The 15,061-nt window shown below is 50.8% G+C and overlaps 1 protein-coding gene across 3 annotated transcripts in view; it reads right to left on the bottom strand.

Moving 5' to 3' along the window:
* OPHN1 (oligophrenin 1) overlaps positions 1 to 15,061 on the bottom strand; it is a 50,265-nt gene that overhangs the window by 20,130 nt on the left and 15,074 nt on the right. For all 3 annotated transcript variants that reach the window (XM_062502866.1, XM_062502867.1, XM_062502868.1), the window contains exons 3-8: positions 11,633 to 11,694; positions 10,118 to 10,189; positions 3,592 to 3,693; positions 2,635 to 2,745; positions 1,778 to 1,882; positions 969 to 1,098 (exon numbers count right to left, since the gene is read on the bottom strand). In XM_062502866.1, coding sequence (XP_062358850.1) covers positions 969 to 1,098; positions 1,778 to 1,882; positions 2,635 to 2,745; positions 3,592 to 3,693; positions 10,118 to 10,189; positions 11,633 to 11,694 — 582 coding nt within the window. The remainder of the gene's footprint in view (positions 1 to 968; positions 1,099 to 1,777; positions 1,883 to 2,634; positions 2,746 to 3,591; positions 3,694 to 10,117; positions 10,190 to 11,632; positions 11,695 to 15,061) is intronic.

Here is a 15,061-nt window from a genome sequence, read left to right as displayed (position 1 = left end):
TGTGGGTGAAAACTTAATAATAAAGACGACAGCAGCTTTAAAATACTCTGAAATTCCTATATCTGGATTCATTTCCACTTTCCTCTATTTTCTTACCTGAACCCCTTTATAGGAAGTAATTAAACTGATATTTTTTCTGTAATTTGTTAAGTTGCAGTTGTCAGGAAGAGCTACTTTTCATACTTGATTTACAGGGAAGCATAAATAGATGCAGTAAATAGCCCTGGCCTGCAGGAGCATGCCACATTTAGAGTCTAAAATTACTGCGTGTGCTTTCTTTTAAAAGCAAGATAAACAGACATACAAATATATGTATAAATAGATTTCTATATAGGATTTAGAATGAATGTTTACAAAGTCTGTAGCCTCAGAAGTCACAGTTTTGCACAGGCTTATGTCCCCTGAGCATTTGTGCCGCGTGGCCATGGAGAGCTGCAGCCAGAGTTTGGAAAAGGCTGTATTTGGTCTGATTTGATTCTGCTCAGAATTACAAGTTTTGCTCTCAGCAGCTTAACTCAGCACTAGTTCCACCTTGGCTGTACTCAGCTGCCTGCAGAGGCTGCCAGAGGGAGGCTGGGCAGGACACCAGATTCATCCTGGTAAAACACAGCCAAGGCAGAGCCTGCCAGAGCTCCAGGCTCTGGAGTCATAAATCCCATCTCATCACAGCACAGGGCAATTAGCCCTGTGCTGTCACAAACAGGTCACTTGGACAAAGCTCTGTGCCACTGCTGACAAAGCTGCCAGCTGAGGCTGCTGGTGCTTCCCCAGGCACTGCAGGCAGTGGCACCCTGGGCACCTCAAGCACTGGCAGGTGACACCCTGGACATGCCATGCCCTGGCAGTGGTGACACCCAGTGCAGCAGGGCTGACCTGGGCATAGGAGCTGAGTACAGCTCACAGCTGGGTTATGTCAGGGCAGCCCTGCGTGTTCCCTACTGCATCCAGGTGCATCCCAAAGCCATTACATTTCTCCTGAGTGTACAGGTAGCCCTCGATGGTTGGCTGCCCAGGCAGCTTGCAGGTTAGGGGCGCTTCCTTCATCCTCTTCTTCAGATCTTCCAGCTCCTCCCGTGTGCTGGAAAAGTGATTCCTTGTCTGGTAACAGAAAACAAACAGAAGCCTAATTGAACATGAGCAAAATGTGAGCTGCAGGATATTTTATTCCTAGACAAATCTGAGGTGCTGTGGCAGAAATGAATCAGTTCCCCAGGTATAAAACATGGAAACCACAAATCCACATGGAAACTGGCTGTAAGAACCACTGAGTTCTAAGGGATGACTGAAGAGACACATCATGTGTAGAGATGGTGCTGGAGTGCCACAGCAGGAAGGCCACTTGTTCCCTTAATTAAGGAACTTCAGCATATTTCAAGGCTGGCTGGAGCAGAGGCAGCACCTGAGCTCCTGTTCACATGATTGCTCGGGTAACAGATGTATTCTCCTCCCAAAGGTGTTGTTTCCCAAAGGATCCTGCTACACTGCTCAGCATAAGAGTCACATCAACATGTGATTAAATGATGCAACTGCAGTAGCCCCTTCCAGAGAAATGATGGTTAAATGATGCAACTGCAGTAGCCCCTTCCAGAGAAAACAATTTAATAGACCTGTGAACTGTCCCATTAAGGAGAGGGGAAAACCCACGTGAACTGAGAAGGAAATAAGTGTTATCTGCAACAATGCAAACATGGCCAGACTGCTTGGCCATCAGAGGTGTGTAAATCCAAATGAGAACAGAAGTCACACGGAAAAGTCCTTCAGCTGGGTAGGGACTCACGTTTTGCAGGCTGAGCTGGAGCTGCTGCTTGTATGGGAGGAAATCCTGTGTCAGCTCCACTGTCAGGTTGTTGTAAGTGAAGAGACTGTGGAGAAATGCCAGCACCTACAATGGAGGGAAGGGACACACTGAACTTGTGTGTTTGTGATGGAAGGAAAGATGGACAGAGTGTGAGGTTTCAGAAGTTACATACACAATTATGTTTTTCCTCACAACTTTGAAATGCCAGCCTTGATATGGCTTATCTACCACAGTGGATTATCCACCACAGGGTCCCTAAAGCCCAAGCTACCACCCACATATCTGTCTGAATAGAACACCCAGAAGGGTGGAAGGAAGGAGGAAAAGAAGGAGGAAAGCCCCTGCAGGGAAGACTCAGAGCAGATCTGCAGAGTGCTCATCCACAAGATCCACAGGATCCCACAACCCCACACTCCACTGCAGCTGGCACTGGGGCAGAACCACCACCCAGGGCAGGGTCCCTGCACTCAGTCACAGTCTGGAACCCCTGCAGGCCAGGCTGAGACAGGTGAGCAGGACAGGTAACACCTCTGTCCCTCTGCAGACAGACAGCACTTCCCAAACCCAAGGGGGCCAAGATAAGCCATAGCAAGACCTGTAGCTCTGTACAGTGTCCAACCTGTTCCTCAGGATCCACAGACAGCCAGAAGAAACATGGATGAGGTTTCCAGTGCTCCTGTAAGCATCACTAAGGCTATCAAGCTGCAGCAAGCCAAGGGTGAAGGGTTAATTCCTGCCCCACAGGACCTAATCCAACCTAACAACTCATCCCTTCCTACCAATGCCAGCACATCTGAGCATCAGCCAATGAGACTGAGAGAAAAGGAAGCTCCTACCGGCTCCACAATACTGAATTTCTTGCTTTCTTGTACTTCCTGGATCTGGTACACGTACTCCAGGGAGGACTCAAAGAAATTGTGTCTCTCTTTGTCCACCTGAAGGTCAGCCTAGAAGAAAGAGGGAAAGGTGAAAAAAGAAAATACATCACATGTAGTTTGAAAATATTTGACTTGCTTTTGTCTGTCAGCCCACACATAGCTCTGTCCTCACTAAAAACCTGCCAGGTGTCCTGACTCTGTGAACTGGAACATGGGATATTCTTCCAAGTCTGCCCATTTCTAGCTCCCTTTCATTCAAGGATCCAAAATCTCTTCTCACTCTGCAAGGACAAAGCTTTCCCAAAGCACATTTATTATTTTAGCACAAACCTCTTCTCCACCTCTTCTCCTGACAAGGCCACCATCACCACTCTCTTGCCTGACTCCATCTGTGTCCCAGAGCCAGCAATTCTGGAGCTGCAGCAGTGGCAAGAGCACACAATGCTCCCAGAGCTCACACACAGTCTGCCTTGCAGAGATGCTCGTAAGCTGATCTGACAGCTGGTCTGAGAGATCTGACCAGATCCAGCTGCTCTGGTGTGGGCTGGAGCAGCTGAGTTTCCTTCCTTGCTGCCTGCAGCAGCACCAGCTGGAAGGAACCCCCCCCTCTGACTGCCCTCACAGCCACCCAAAAGCATCAGCAGCAAGGCAGGATGCCAGGCCAGCAAAAGGAATGAGAACTGGTTATTTCTCAGCCAGAGTACTTCCCCATGTGAAAGGGCAGCCAGTCCCCAGCTGTGCCAGTGCCACCATCAAGGTGACAACAAGCAAAGACAATGTCTAAAGCCACTACCAGCATCCAACAGGCACAGGAGAATTATGAGCTTAATTTCCCTGGTCTCACAGGGAATCCAGGCTTTGGGTAGATGGTGCTGTAGCTTCTGGACCTAACTCTGAGAAAAATTCCATACGCACCTCCTGTAACTGAGATTCCTTCTTTTTGGAAGACAAATGCAAGTGGCGATCCAGCATAGAGTAGAACTTCTCACCATCCTTCTCAAACTTTTTCTTTCTTTCCTGTAGATGCAAGAGGTTGAAGCAGAACTAGTTATTGGCATTTTCCAGATAAGAACATGCATCAATACCAAGATCCTTTATGCAATTGTGTATTTCTATGGACAAATTTTGGTCAACCCAAACAGAGAACAGAAGGCCACTTCTTATTTGCTCTGCTTTCACAGCCCCTTGCCTATCTTGGATGCAATTACACCTCAAGACCCAGTCTAGCAATACTCTGTGGCACAAGTAATTTTTCATGCCAACATCATGGCAAAAGCCCCACCATGAAATGCTGTTCCCTCTCTCAATCTCTTCAATATCCAGTAAACTGAAGACACACTCATACATCAGAAATCTGTTCACCATCTCCTGATGTGCTGTTCACACAGCCCAGAAACAACTGGACAAACACTGCAATGCCAGAGACACGTCAAGATCAAGAAAAGGTTCATTAGATTTCGGCAACTTTCTGTTCTAAAGAGTTTATAATTTGTTTCTGAAGAGTACCAGAAGGAAAGCAGACGCCTGACAGGTTGACAGGCAGGCAGAAAATCCTCATCTGCCCGTCAGCAGTGGTGCAAAGAGAGCACAAATGAACAAGAGCAGCAAACAGACACTCCAGAAGAAACCCCTGAGAGCAGGCAGGGAGCAGCAAAACTGAGCACCGTGCTGTTGGCTCCTGCCTTGCACTGACTGTGACATTGGTGATCACAAAACAAACAGAGTAGGGGCCAAGCTGAAAAATACCCACTTCAGATGGTATCTGACATATCAGGGATTCCTGGGAGGCAACTAAATTACTAAAATCAGGAATATCCAGCCTGGCAGCAGCCTCAGTGCCAGGTCCAAGCAATTGAGAGCTGGTGTACACACAGTGCAGGTATGTATGGGACACTCAGATCCTCTGTCTGGCTTTTGAAGCCCAAGAAAGGGGAAAGCAGCTCTAGTTACCTGGGGAATTACTGGTATCTTTCAACATCTATCTCCTGAAAGACCTGAAATCCTGTTCTTTTGCCACCACTCAGAAATGCATGGATAAAAAAGCATTTTAACAATCACAACAGTGCCACCACAAACTGGAGAAGATGGGCTCTGCCAGACTGCTGGGTATTGGGAATTTTCTTCATGGATTCAGTAGTGACCGCAGCTTCCCCTGCTTGAAGTTTTGCTTCCCCATTCCACTTGCATGGACTATTCCATCTGTCTGTCAGGATGCCCTGCAGCAGGATGCCTGGGGGCTCCCAAAACCCATGGGCTCAGCACAGGTGACTCCCAAGAACAGTATCAAGCCTTCCTGCCAACTGCCTTCCAGGGAAGAGGATTCTCTCCCAAAAAGAGTCCTGCCACGGCTGTAGTGAAACCACAATTACCATGAGGAAGCAGCACCAATGTGACTGCCCCTGCTTATGTGGAACTGTCTGGAGGAGGGCAGGCTTAGCCCAGCAAACCTTTTCACCCCAGCAATTACATATCCCACCCTGCAGACCCTGGAATTACAGGACACCTGAAGGGAAGTGCATCCTCTGGAATCACCCCCTGCAATACCAGGTGCTGCGATTCCATGTTAGCAGCCTCACACATCAGAACAGAGAGATCTACATCAAATCCAGAGGAGTAGAGAGCTCTCCAAGGGTGAATCTAATTTAAGCAGTGCAGCAACTGCGGGGTTGAGGCCAAGAAGGACAACCAAAACAAACCACCACCCTCATGACTAATGCCCTGATCAGCAAATCCAAACCCAGTGCAGCAAAAGCATTTGCAGAGCAGCAGTTCCTGTGCCTGTATGGTCAAACTCTTGGGCTGTCTGTGTCATTAATGCCCCATCTAATGCAGCCAGGAACTTGCTTTGTTTCCATTTCCTTAATGAGGAGCCTCCAAACCCCAAGGCCACAGAAGTGCAGGGAAGCAGAGCTGTGGGGCTGCAGGCACAGAGGTCCTGTGGCCACCTCCTCATGTCTCAGAGGAGATGGCTGTGCCAGCAGCAAGTCCTGAGCTGGAAAAGCAGGTGCTGCCATGGAAAGCTAGCTCTAAACCAAACCAAGAGCTCCACTGTCTCCACTACAGTGGTGTGCAGAGATGGTGGTGGCAGCATGGGGATGGTGCCATCCCTGCTCCTCAGCAGAGCTGTGGGTGAGCATCTGAAGGTGCAGCAGGAATGGGGCTGAAGCCCACTCCAGGAATCCTCTCCCACCTCTCACCACCAGCAAGCCGCTCACATAGGGTGACTCAGCTGTTCCCACCCTGTGGAGAGGGCACCAGGGAAGACAGCCACACTCCAGGCCAGAGCTGGGACCAACCTGTCTCACTCTTCATCTGGGAGGCTGCCAGGAGCTGTGGGAATGCATGCGGCAAGGGAACAGCTGCCCACCAGAGCCTGGTGATACCATGGCCAGGCACAGCAGAGCCCATGGGCAGGGAACAGGATGGGACGGTCAGGGGGATGTGCCTTTGGACACAGCAGCCTGGGAGCATGTGGCTCCTGGCTTGTGCCCAGGAGAGATGACATTGCTATGGGAGGCTGTGGTGCCCGTGCAGATGGCCACAAGAACAAGAACCACTGGAGGAGGCCATGAGCTGTGTGTGGCCACAGGAGGCCACAGCCTGCAGCTACAGGGAGACCACAAACCACCAGGCAGAAGCTTTGCCACCAGCTTCTTGTGGGAAGACATGGTGGGTTCTGAGGAAGAGGGGTCACCTCTGCTCAGGGAAAGACTGATGAAGGGAAAGGAAGAGCCAGGGAGAGCCGTGGAGCTCCTTCTGCAGCAGGAGCCAGGAAGCCAGACAGTAACTCCTTTGGGGAGTGCCTCTTCCTCTGCCAGTGCCCACGGCAGGCGGGGCACACAGCTGCACTGGGGACATGGAGCACTGAGCTATTTCTGGGGACTGAAGGGACTGGGAATGATGTCTAAGATGGACCCATGTGTGACAGGACCACAGTGCAGCATTGCATTTTGGGCCACTAAGAGGGAGCTTGCCAATCATTCCCACTCTGGCTAAGTAGCATATAACTAAACAGTGGAAGGATGGCCTACAAATCTTTCTGAGCTAGCTGCTGAATAGAAAAAGCCAAGACAAAAAAAAAAAAACAACACAAAAAAATCACCCAGACTGAAGCACAATCTGGAAACATGAGCAAAAATTAATTTCTCATGAATATTAAATAAAGGGCAGCACCACGTTCCCATCATGGTTTGCCAAGTCCAAGAGCCACCCGTCTTATGACTATTGCTCACTGGGAGCAACTGAGCAGATCCCACTGGGTGCAGGCAGGAGGGTGCTCTGCCAAAAACCTACGCTGGGAGCTTTGACAGGCATTGTTGTGCCCAGGAATGGGCAAGAGCCCGTGGGACAGCAGTGGTCCAGGTGTGGCAGGTGATCCAGCACAGCTCTGGCTATTCTGTGTGTGCCAGGTGCTGTCCACACGCCGACAGCCACTGGCACTGGGGTGACACTGGAACTCCTTGGCAGCTTCGGGTCCAGCTCACCAGGGGAAAGGGAAAAAAGACTTGCCAAAACTCTCCCTTAACTATTAGTTGCTAATTAGGATCCTCTGAAATTCCCATCTTTGGAGAAGTGGAGTGAGTGGCAAGTGAAAAGCCCAGCTCAGGGGCAACTTCCCCACTCCATAAGGAATTAAACACACTTTTCCTGCTAGGAGCCTCCACCTCCATGCATGCTTGAGGGGTTTGGGTGCAAGAGAAGTGGATGGAGGATCATCATAGCTCATTTTTATGAAGCATCAGCAGTTAATTCAAAAAGATGTCTAAAATGTCTAGGGGTGTAGAAAGAGCAGTTATATCAAAGCACACAAAACATCCTGGTGTTTTTCCCTCACCCACTGCTTTCTCTCAAATATTCCTCAGGCCCTGCTCCCCCAGAGATAAAAGCAAGTACGAGTTATTATCCTCCCTTTCTTTTAAAATTATAATTAATGAAATTAATAACAGTATTAACTAAGACCTGTTCGGAACATGTTATCTCCTATGGATGAAATTTTGACAAACACTGCAGCTATTCAGCATTCCTCTTGCCCTTAGAGTACATCCAAACAAGCCTTTCCCTCTGATTTTTTTGGTTGGCTTTGTGTTTTTTTTAAAAAAGCTGTCTCCTTTCCAGAGAAACTGGAATTAAAAATTTTTATTTAAATCCTCCTTGACTCAGTAAGTGTGGCCAGGCTCTTCCCAAAGTGTCCCAGCTCCACAGCACAGACCTGAGCCCCAGGGTTATGGAAAGGGAGGGATGGGACTTCCAAATACACCAGCTCCTTTCCACACTCATCCCCTGCCATGAGTGCCAGAGCTGGGAAATGGGTCAGCTCAGGGGGTCCCAGATCCTCCCTTTTATCTGTGATGTACAGATGTACAGAGCACAGCAAGTCACAGGAAAAAGTGACCCCATGGGGCTGTGGTGGGAAGGAGTGGCTGTGGGGTCACAGTACAGCTCAGGGCTGCCCCGTTTGAAAGCACACACTCCCGAGGAGACTCCATTCCTCCCGGGAGAACGGCTGAATGCAGACTCAGATGTGCTGGTTAGACTGGCTGTGTTCCAGCCAGAGGCATCACAAAGCCCTGATTCAAGGGCTCTTCCTATTTGGCTCCAGCAGCTTGCACAGGGAACAGAAAACATCTCACAGAAGGCGACACTGCCAAAATACGGAAACTAAGCAGAGGGCACAAATTCCCTGTGTCATGTCTCCAGCCTGTTCCACAGCCCAGCCTCAGCCTCTGCCCCTGGTGCAGACCAGAAAGGGTCCTCGGGGCAATGCCAGGCTCAGCAGTGATAGGAGGCACCCACAATGACAGAGCCCCACTGTGAGGAGCCTCATTTGTATTTCACACCTGCTGCCGCCGGGTGGGGATGACCCAGAGATGCTTTGCAGGCTGGCAGGTGAAGGAAGGCTCTGTGCCCATGGTGACACCTGAGGGTGCAGCCCAACAGCAGTGTGGCATAGGCTCCTGTCAGGGAAGCATCAGAGCTGAGGACAAGGGGCTGGAGTGGCAGGGGCTTGCTCCTTAACTCTCATCCTCTCAAGGCTTTGGGGTGGCACTGGGGACAGCGGTGGCTCCCTGTGAATCCCTGGGTCCTGGCACGGTGCAAGGTGCTGCCCTGTGAGTTCCTGCATGAAGCATTTGTGCTGAGCCACAGCACAGCCCTCTTCCCACCACGATGCCCTGGCACCTCTGCAGTTCATGTTCCTCACAAGAAACGAAACCCCAAGCCAAACTACAATGGCTGAGTTACCTGCAACAATCCCCTGCCCTCTGCCAGCTCTCCAGCTGCTCTGAGCAGTGTGCTGCCACTGTCACCACCCTGTGCTTCCACCTGGAGCACCCTGCCCATCCAAAGGGAGGAAGGGCTGCAGGCTGCCAGGTGAAAGGGCTATGGCACCAGCCCTGCTGAGACCTGTGCCTACCCACTGGGCATGGCCACTGCAGAGCAGGACACAGGCACACTGCCCCTGGGTGCAGGCAGCTCAGCTCTTGGGGCACAGCATGCTCTGGGCTGTGGGCGAAGTGGCCTTTAAACACCTTAAGGGCTTTCTGGGAAGAAAACAGCCTGAAGGACATGAGAGCAGGAGCTGTGGGTAGCACCTCTGCCATGTTTGTGGCTGCAGCTCTTCAGAGAGCTCCACACACCAGCCCTCAGGGCATGGCAAAGGGCAGGAGAGCCCTCGAGTGTCTCTTCTCAAACCCTGTATTTATTAAACGTTAAAGCCTCCAGATGGGCTGGGCTGAATCCAAGCCTCAAGTGTTCTCCAAAACATCTCCATTTCAGAGCTGGGTCAGAGCCAGGCCCATTTTAAGCTGCCGCTGAGTAACATGGAACCTGGACTTCTTGATAGCAGACAAGGGAAAAATGACCTTTTTGTGCTCCACATGTGCAGAGTTTACTTTTTATAGCTTGTTTCTTTAAAAGTTTGGTCCATCTGAAAGACTCATTAGACGCTTTTATGTAAATATTTCATAACAAAAGCCCTATGACTATAATCAGGTTCTGCCTGCTGGCGTCTACTGCTTTCCCTCCTTCCCTTCCTCCCTCCCACTCTACTGCACACTTCTCTACAGAAAGTATTTTATTCTCAATAGCACAGACTGAAAAAAAGGAAAAGGAGAGAAAGCAGCAAGGAGGATCTCCTGATTGAAACAAGCACTCCTTGCTCAGGACAGAGGCGGTGCTGGAATCAGGCCAGGAGAGAACCCAAAGAATGCAGGAAAAGATTTTGGAGCCTCTTATGATTGAAAAATCAGACTAAAAGTCACAGCACGAACTCTCATGCCAGCAGCTGAAAGCCAGCATTGAACAGGGAGTTTCTGAGTGCCTGAAGTCAGAATGCAGTAAAGCAACTGCCTGCTTGTTAACAACAACAGGAGAGAAATCTGAATTCAAACACAGTAACAGAAAACAAATCTGTTTACATTGAAAACAAACAAACAAGCCTTACCTTGGTGAACCCTATCTGCTCCTTCCGAAAGTTTTCCAAAGGTTTGATCAGCAGATCACTCGCATTCTGCACCTACAGTGCAAAGAAAAAGCATTTTAATTGCAGAATGCTGATAAATTTTCTCCTAAACAGAGGTTGAACAGAAGCCAAGAACTCTGAGATTTTAATGTTTTTGACTGGAAAATTCTGTTCTGTCTGTAGGTGAATTCACTTAAACCACCTGTATCTGCTCTTCCCCACTGGTAACACACAGCAAACCCCAACCATATCCCAAGAGGTTTTGGGGGCATCCTGTGGATGACAGGGGGTGTCCTCCACCCCCATCTAACAAGGCTGCTCTCAAATGAAGAATGGATTTCCATTGTCTCAAGATTCAGCCAGAAGGTTATCTGTCACAGGAACTGCTAGGGAAAAGGGAAAGCCTGCCTGTGCCTCTTCCACTCCTGTCTCATGTCTGAGAGATGCTTTCCTGAATGGTGCTCTGCACACCTTTACCATGAATCCACATGAAAGCTCTTCCCAGTTTGTATCACTGGCTCCAGCTCCAGCCTGGCACTGCTGTCTCCTTCTATCTCCACTTCCCTGACAGGCTCTGTCCCAAGCCCCAGAGAAGGGAGAGGGGAAGAGAAGGGGACAGGACACCACACAGCCACAGCCCTTCAGGGAATTTTAAGCTGATGAACATGTGAGTGTGACACCTCTTGAGGGAGCTGCTGTAAAACAGAACTGGTCCTATAAGAAGAGGGCAAAAAACCCCAACTTTGAAAATTGGACAATGCCCATAATCCCTGAAACAATACCTTCCATTGCTCCCTCCACTGCTAAAGGAGCCACTATACCTGGGAAGTAAATAATAAGACAGAAGTATCTCAGCGCTTTCCTGGTTTCCTGCTGTTCCTTGCCTGCCCATGGACCCTCCAACACAGCCTGGCAGGAGCTCCTGCTGCTGCACGAGGCAGGATAATGCAGAGACAAGCAGCATATTCCTGGCATGCTGTAAACTCTCCACCGAGCCTAACCTTTATGTTTTTCCTGGAATTAGCAGTGAAATGGGAAGCCAACGCTGGCTCTGGAGAAGCTCTGGAGAGGCTGAGGGCACATAGCAGCTGGAAACTGATGATGGTGCATTGTACTGCAGGAGCTGGACCAGCACAGATGGGCTCAGGGACACCTGTCTTCCTGCGCCCAACAAAAACTGAGCAAAACCACTTCTTATTCTTTAACCCTTCACCACAGAAGCAGCTGGTGAGCAGTCTGCACACTGCAGCCCCTCCAGCTTCAGGGCCTGGGGCTCTGTGCCTGCCTCTACTGCCTGCCTGGGAGAGCCACAGCCCCCCACACCTATTGCAGTGTCTGCCCCATGCTCAGGGCCCATGGCACTCGATGAGTACAAAGCACATTCCTGGTGCTCCCAGCTTCCCTCTGATGAGAATCCTCACACCGAGGCACATGGTGAGGCTGTGATTTGGAATTTAGCCATGTAAGGAATGACAGAACCCACTTCCATCCCCTTACCATCATGGATCTTTCCAGCTCCACTTCGTGCAGCAGCTCTGCGAACTCCTTAAAGGACTCGGCTGTAAGAAAAGAAGAGGCTGCTCAGTGGAGTTAGGATGTGGCACCAGAGTGTGGGACACACATCAGGACACACCAAGGTGGCAGCACTCCCAGCATAGCTGTCTAAAGGCTGGCTAAAAAACTGAGAAGAGGTGGCCCCTTTTGGCAGAAACTGCATGAGGCAATGCCAGGTGCAGGCTGGCCTTGAGGGGTATTTATTTATTTATGCACAGGGGAGGAGGATCTCCTACCCAAGGCAATGAAGGAGTGAAGGCCCTGGGAAGGTAAGAGGATGTTAATTAGCTTTTATTAGGAATTGTGTTATAGAGATGGCAATACAGGCAGCAGAGAAGGGGCAAATGCAGGGAAAGGCCAAACAGGGGGAAGGGGAGCTGCCATCCCCAGGGCCTGCTGCAAGACAGGTGCTGCCACAGTGGGAGCTGTGAGCAGGACAGGGCTGCCAGCAGCACCAGGATGGGCCTGGCACCTCTGTCCCAGGAAGAGCTGCAGGTGCTTGCCAGGACTAGGACAAGTGTGTCAAATGAAAATGGCCTGAATCAGCACTAGGAAGCACAAATTCCATGTATAGGAGGAAAGGTAGCAGGTGTAGACATGGTCACAGACACTGACACCACTCCCCAGAATGTTAGAAGTGAAACAAAAAGATCTCATTGATAAGCAGTTAGAGTCCAACTACAATAAAAATACCATTAAACCTTTCTTTTAACAAACTGAAATAATAATGTAGCCTGGGGAAATAAAAGACTAGGTGGGAGTCTAGTCCCTTGCATGCAGCCCCTCTCCCTGCACATGGAAGGAGAACTTGGGAAGGGGCTGAATTTCTCACAGGGGAGGAAACCTCTCAGCAGCAGAGCATTGACAGTGCCAAGCCAAACTCCCACCTCTCCAGGCTGCAAGGCAAGGCTGGGCAAACACCTGCCCATGCAGGTAGTGTGGCTCTGTGCTGGATGCCTGGAGGGAACAACCTGATCACACCAGTGTACCTGGGAACCACCTGGGAGTTAGCTGAGAAAGTTTCCCACAGTTCCAGCCTGCTCAGCACATCGTGGGACAGGTCTGGTGGGTACCAGGCTCCCTCTTGCCCAGGTGGGAACATCCCAGAGTGGCTCTATCAGACCCCAGAACTCTGCAGTTCAGACCCTGCCTCCCTGCAACACACTGGGCTGGACAGGGCAGCACATGAGGGGCAGAGCAGGTGTACAGCAAGGCAGGCATAGGATTAGCTTGCCCCATAGGTCAGGGAGAGGTGCTCCTGTGCTCTCTGTGCAAGCTGACGGCCCTCTCTCCTCAACCACAGCAGCACCTTGGAGAGATACCTGTCCTGCTAAAATCCAGCCTGAGGATTCATTCTGCAGCTGCCCAGACACACAAAAGGGAACAACTGCAGTCTTGTGACACGGGCTCTTAGCTGGCAGTGGCACAACAGATCTTCCTGATGAGTCAGGAAACTTCTGAGCTCTCTTCCAGCAAGGGCTCCAGCACCCAGCAATGCAATGGCCCCACAGTTCATGGTGCTCATGCCCAGGGCCACACGGGGCTGTCACTGTGGCTCCCCAGGATGATGGAGTGCACAGACACCATAGGCCTGAGCCAGGAAAAGAATTATCACAGGGAGAAAGCGAATCCAGCCTCAAACTTACAGGGAACATGTCAGTGCCTAAAATGTTTCCTAGCTGTTTTTTCCCCTTTGCTCTACAGGAAGAGCTCAGGAACATGTTTCATGGCTACAGTCACAGAACAGCCCACTGAGTTTGACTCTGCACCACACACAAGGCTCAGATCATGCTCCTAGCCCAGCAGTGCCTGGGAGCAGCAGGGTGGATCTGTGTTACTGGCCTGGGTCAGAATTTGCCAGCCCTTGCCGGGACTACCAAGGTGGAGCAGGAGGGCCACCAGCAGCCACTGCCTGCCCAACCACACCTGGGAACTGACACCTGGAAATGCCAGAGCGATTCTGCTGGGCAGCCCGAAGCATTCCAGGAAGGTCCCTACAGCCAGAGGATTCCAGGTTCCCATGCCTGGGAGGGAAGAACATCCCATTTCACTAACCCCTTCATCTCTGCAGGAGCTGCTGAGTTGGTTCCCATCAGGTACCAGTGGAGGAGCTGCAGGAGGGGCCACAGCTGTGGGGTAACACAGGTGCATCCATGACCTTTCACATCCCCAAAGTGCTGCTCACAACAGACAACATCAACCCAGTGTCCTGAGTGCCACCTGCAGTGTCCCCACTCAAGTGCTAGGCTGCTCTGTGCCCACACAATGAGAGAGCAGTGTGACTTTAGCTCTATTTACAACCCAAACACGTTCTCTTGCAGAGCGTAAGAAGTGCCTCTAAGTGTTGTGCTTCACTCCCATATCCTGCACATCAAATGAGCTCTGCACTCCCACACAGATCCCCAGCACCCTGGCAGGAGATGGAAGCTGCTAGGGAGATGTCAACGCCCCACTGCTGTGTCAGGAATAAGGAAGCCTCAACCCCTGCAGGCACACCAGGGCTTGGGTGGGAGGAGGAACACAGCCCAGGCTTCTTCACAGGGAAACTAGGGACCTCTTCTTGAAAAAGCAAAACAAATACTCCCCAGCAAAACTGAAGGGAAACATGCTTCTTTCACCACAGAGGGTTTTACATCTGCTGTGATCTCTTCTCGCTCTCCCTTTATTCAACTTCTGTCATTCCCAACAGTGTTGCTTAGTTGTTAGAGCTTTGTCTCTTCCAGCCAAGAGGAGGGACACTCCTTTCCTTGCATGACTGTTTTCCCCAGACCCCTCAGCTCCCAGGAGAGGCATTTACATGGCAGAGCTCTCCCCTCCCTGACCCATGTGTGTTTGGAAGCTCAGCACCTCTGCTGCCATTAGATTTGAGAGGCTGACTCATTTCCAGTGGGTTTCACACAGAGAGTTTCCATAAAGGAAACAAGCCTTGGAGGGGCAGGCAGCAATCTGCTTCACATGCCTTTAAATACAACAGGCTCTACTTCCTTCCCCTTCTGACAGCGGCCGAGGGACCTGACACCAGCAATGTCACACTGCTGCCACTCTTCAACTGCTGCCTGACAAAAGCTGGTTTTCCTTCTATCCCCTATGTGCAGCCCTTGGGAATAGCCTGGAAAAGACCATGTGCCCTGTGCCCCACCCTATGAATGCCCTGTGCTGCCTGGAGAACGCCCTATGAGCCTATGGGCAGCCCCAGCCCCCCAGCCCAGGCAGGTGGCCCAAGTGTTTTGTTTGATGGGTCAGAACCTCTGGGGCTGAGGATCCCCTGTTGTCCCTCTTGCAGCGCCCATCACCCCTGCAGGGTTCACTCACCCCACTAAGCCAAGAGCAGATTCATGTGAAACTTGGGGGTTTGGGGCATTAAGGGCCTTC

Source organism: Cinclus cinclus, chromosome 15 (genome assembly GCF_963662255.1).
Source record: "Cinclus cinclus chromosome 15, bCinCin1.1, whole genome shotgun sequence".
Classification (NCBI taxonomy): Eukaryota; Metazoa; Chordata; class Aves; order Passeriformes; family Cinclidae; genus Cinclus; species Cinclus cinclus.
Note: the sequence above shows the minus strand (reverse complement) of the source record. Positions and strands in the feature narration are given on the sequence as shown.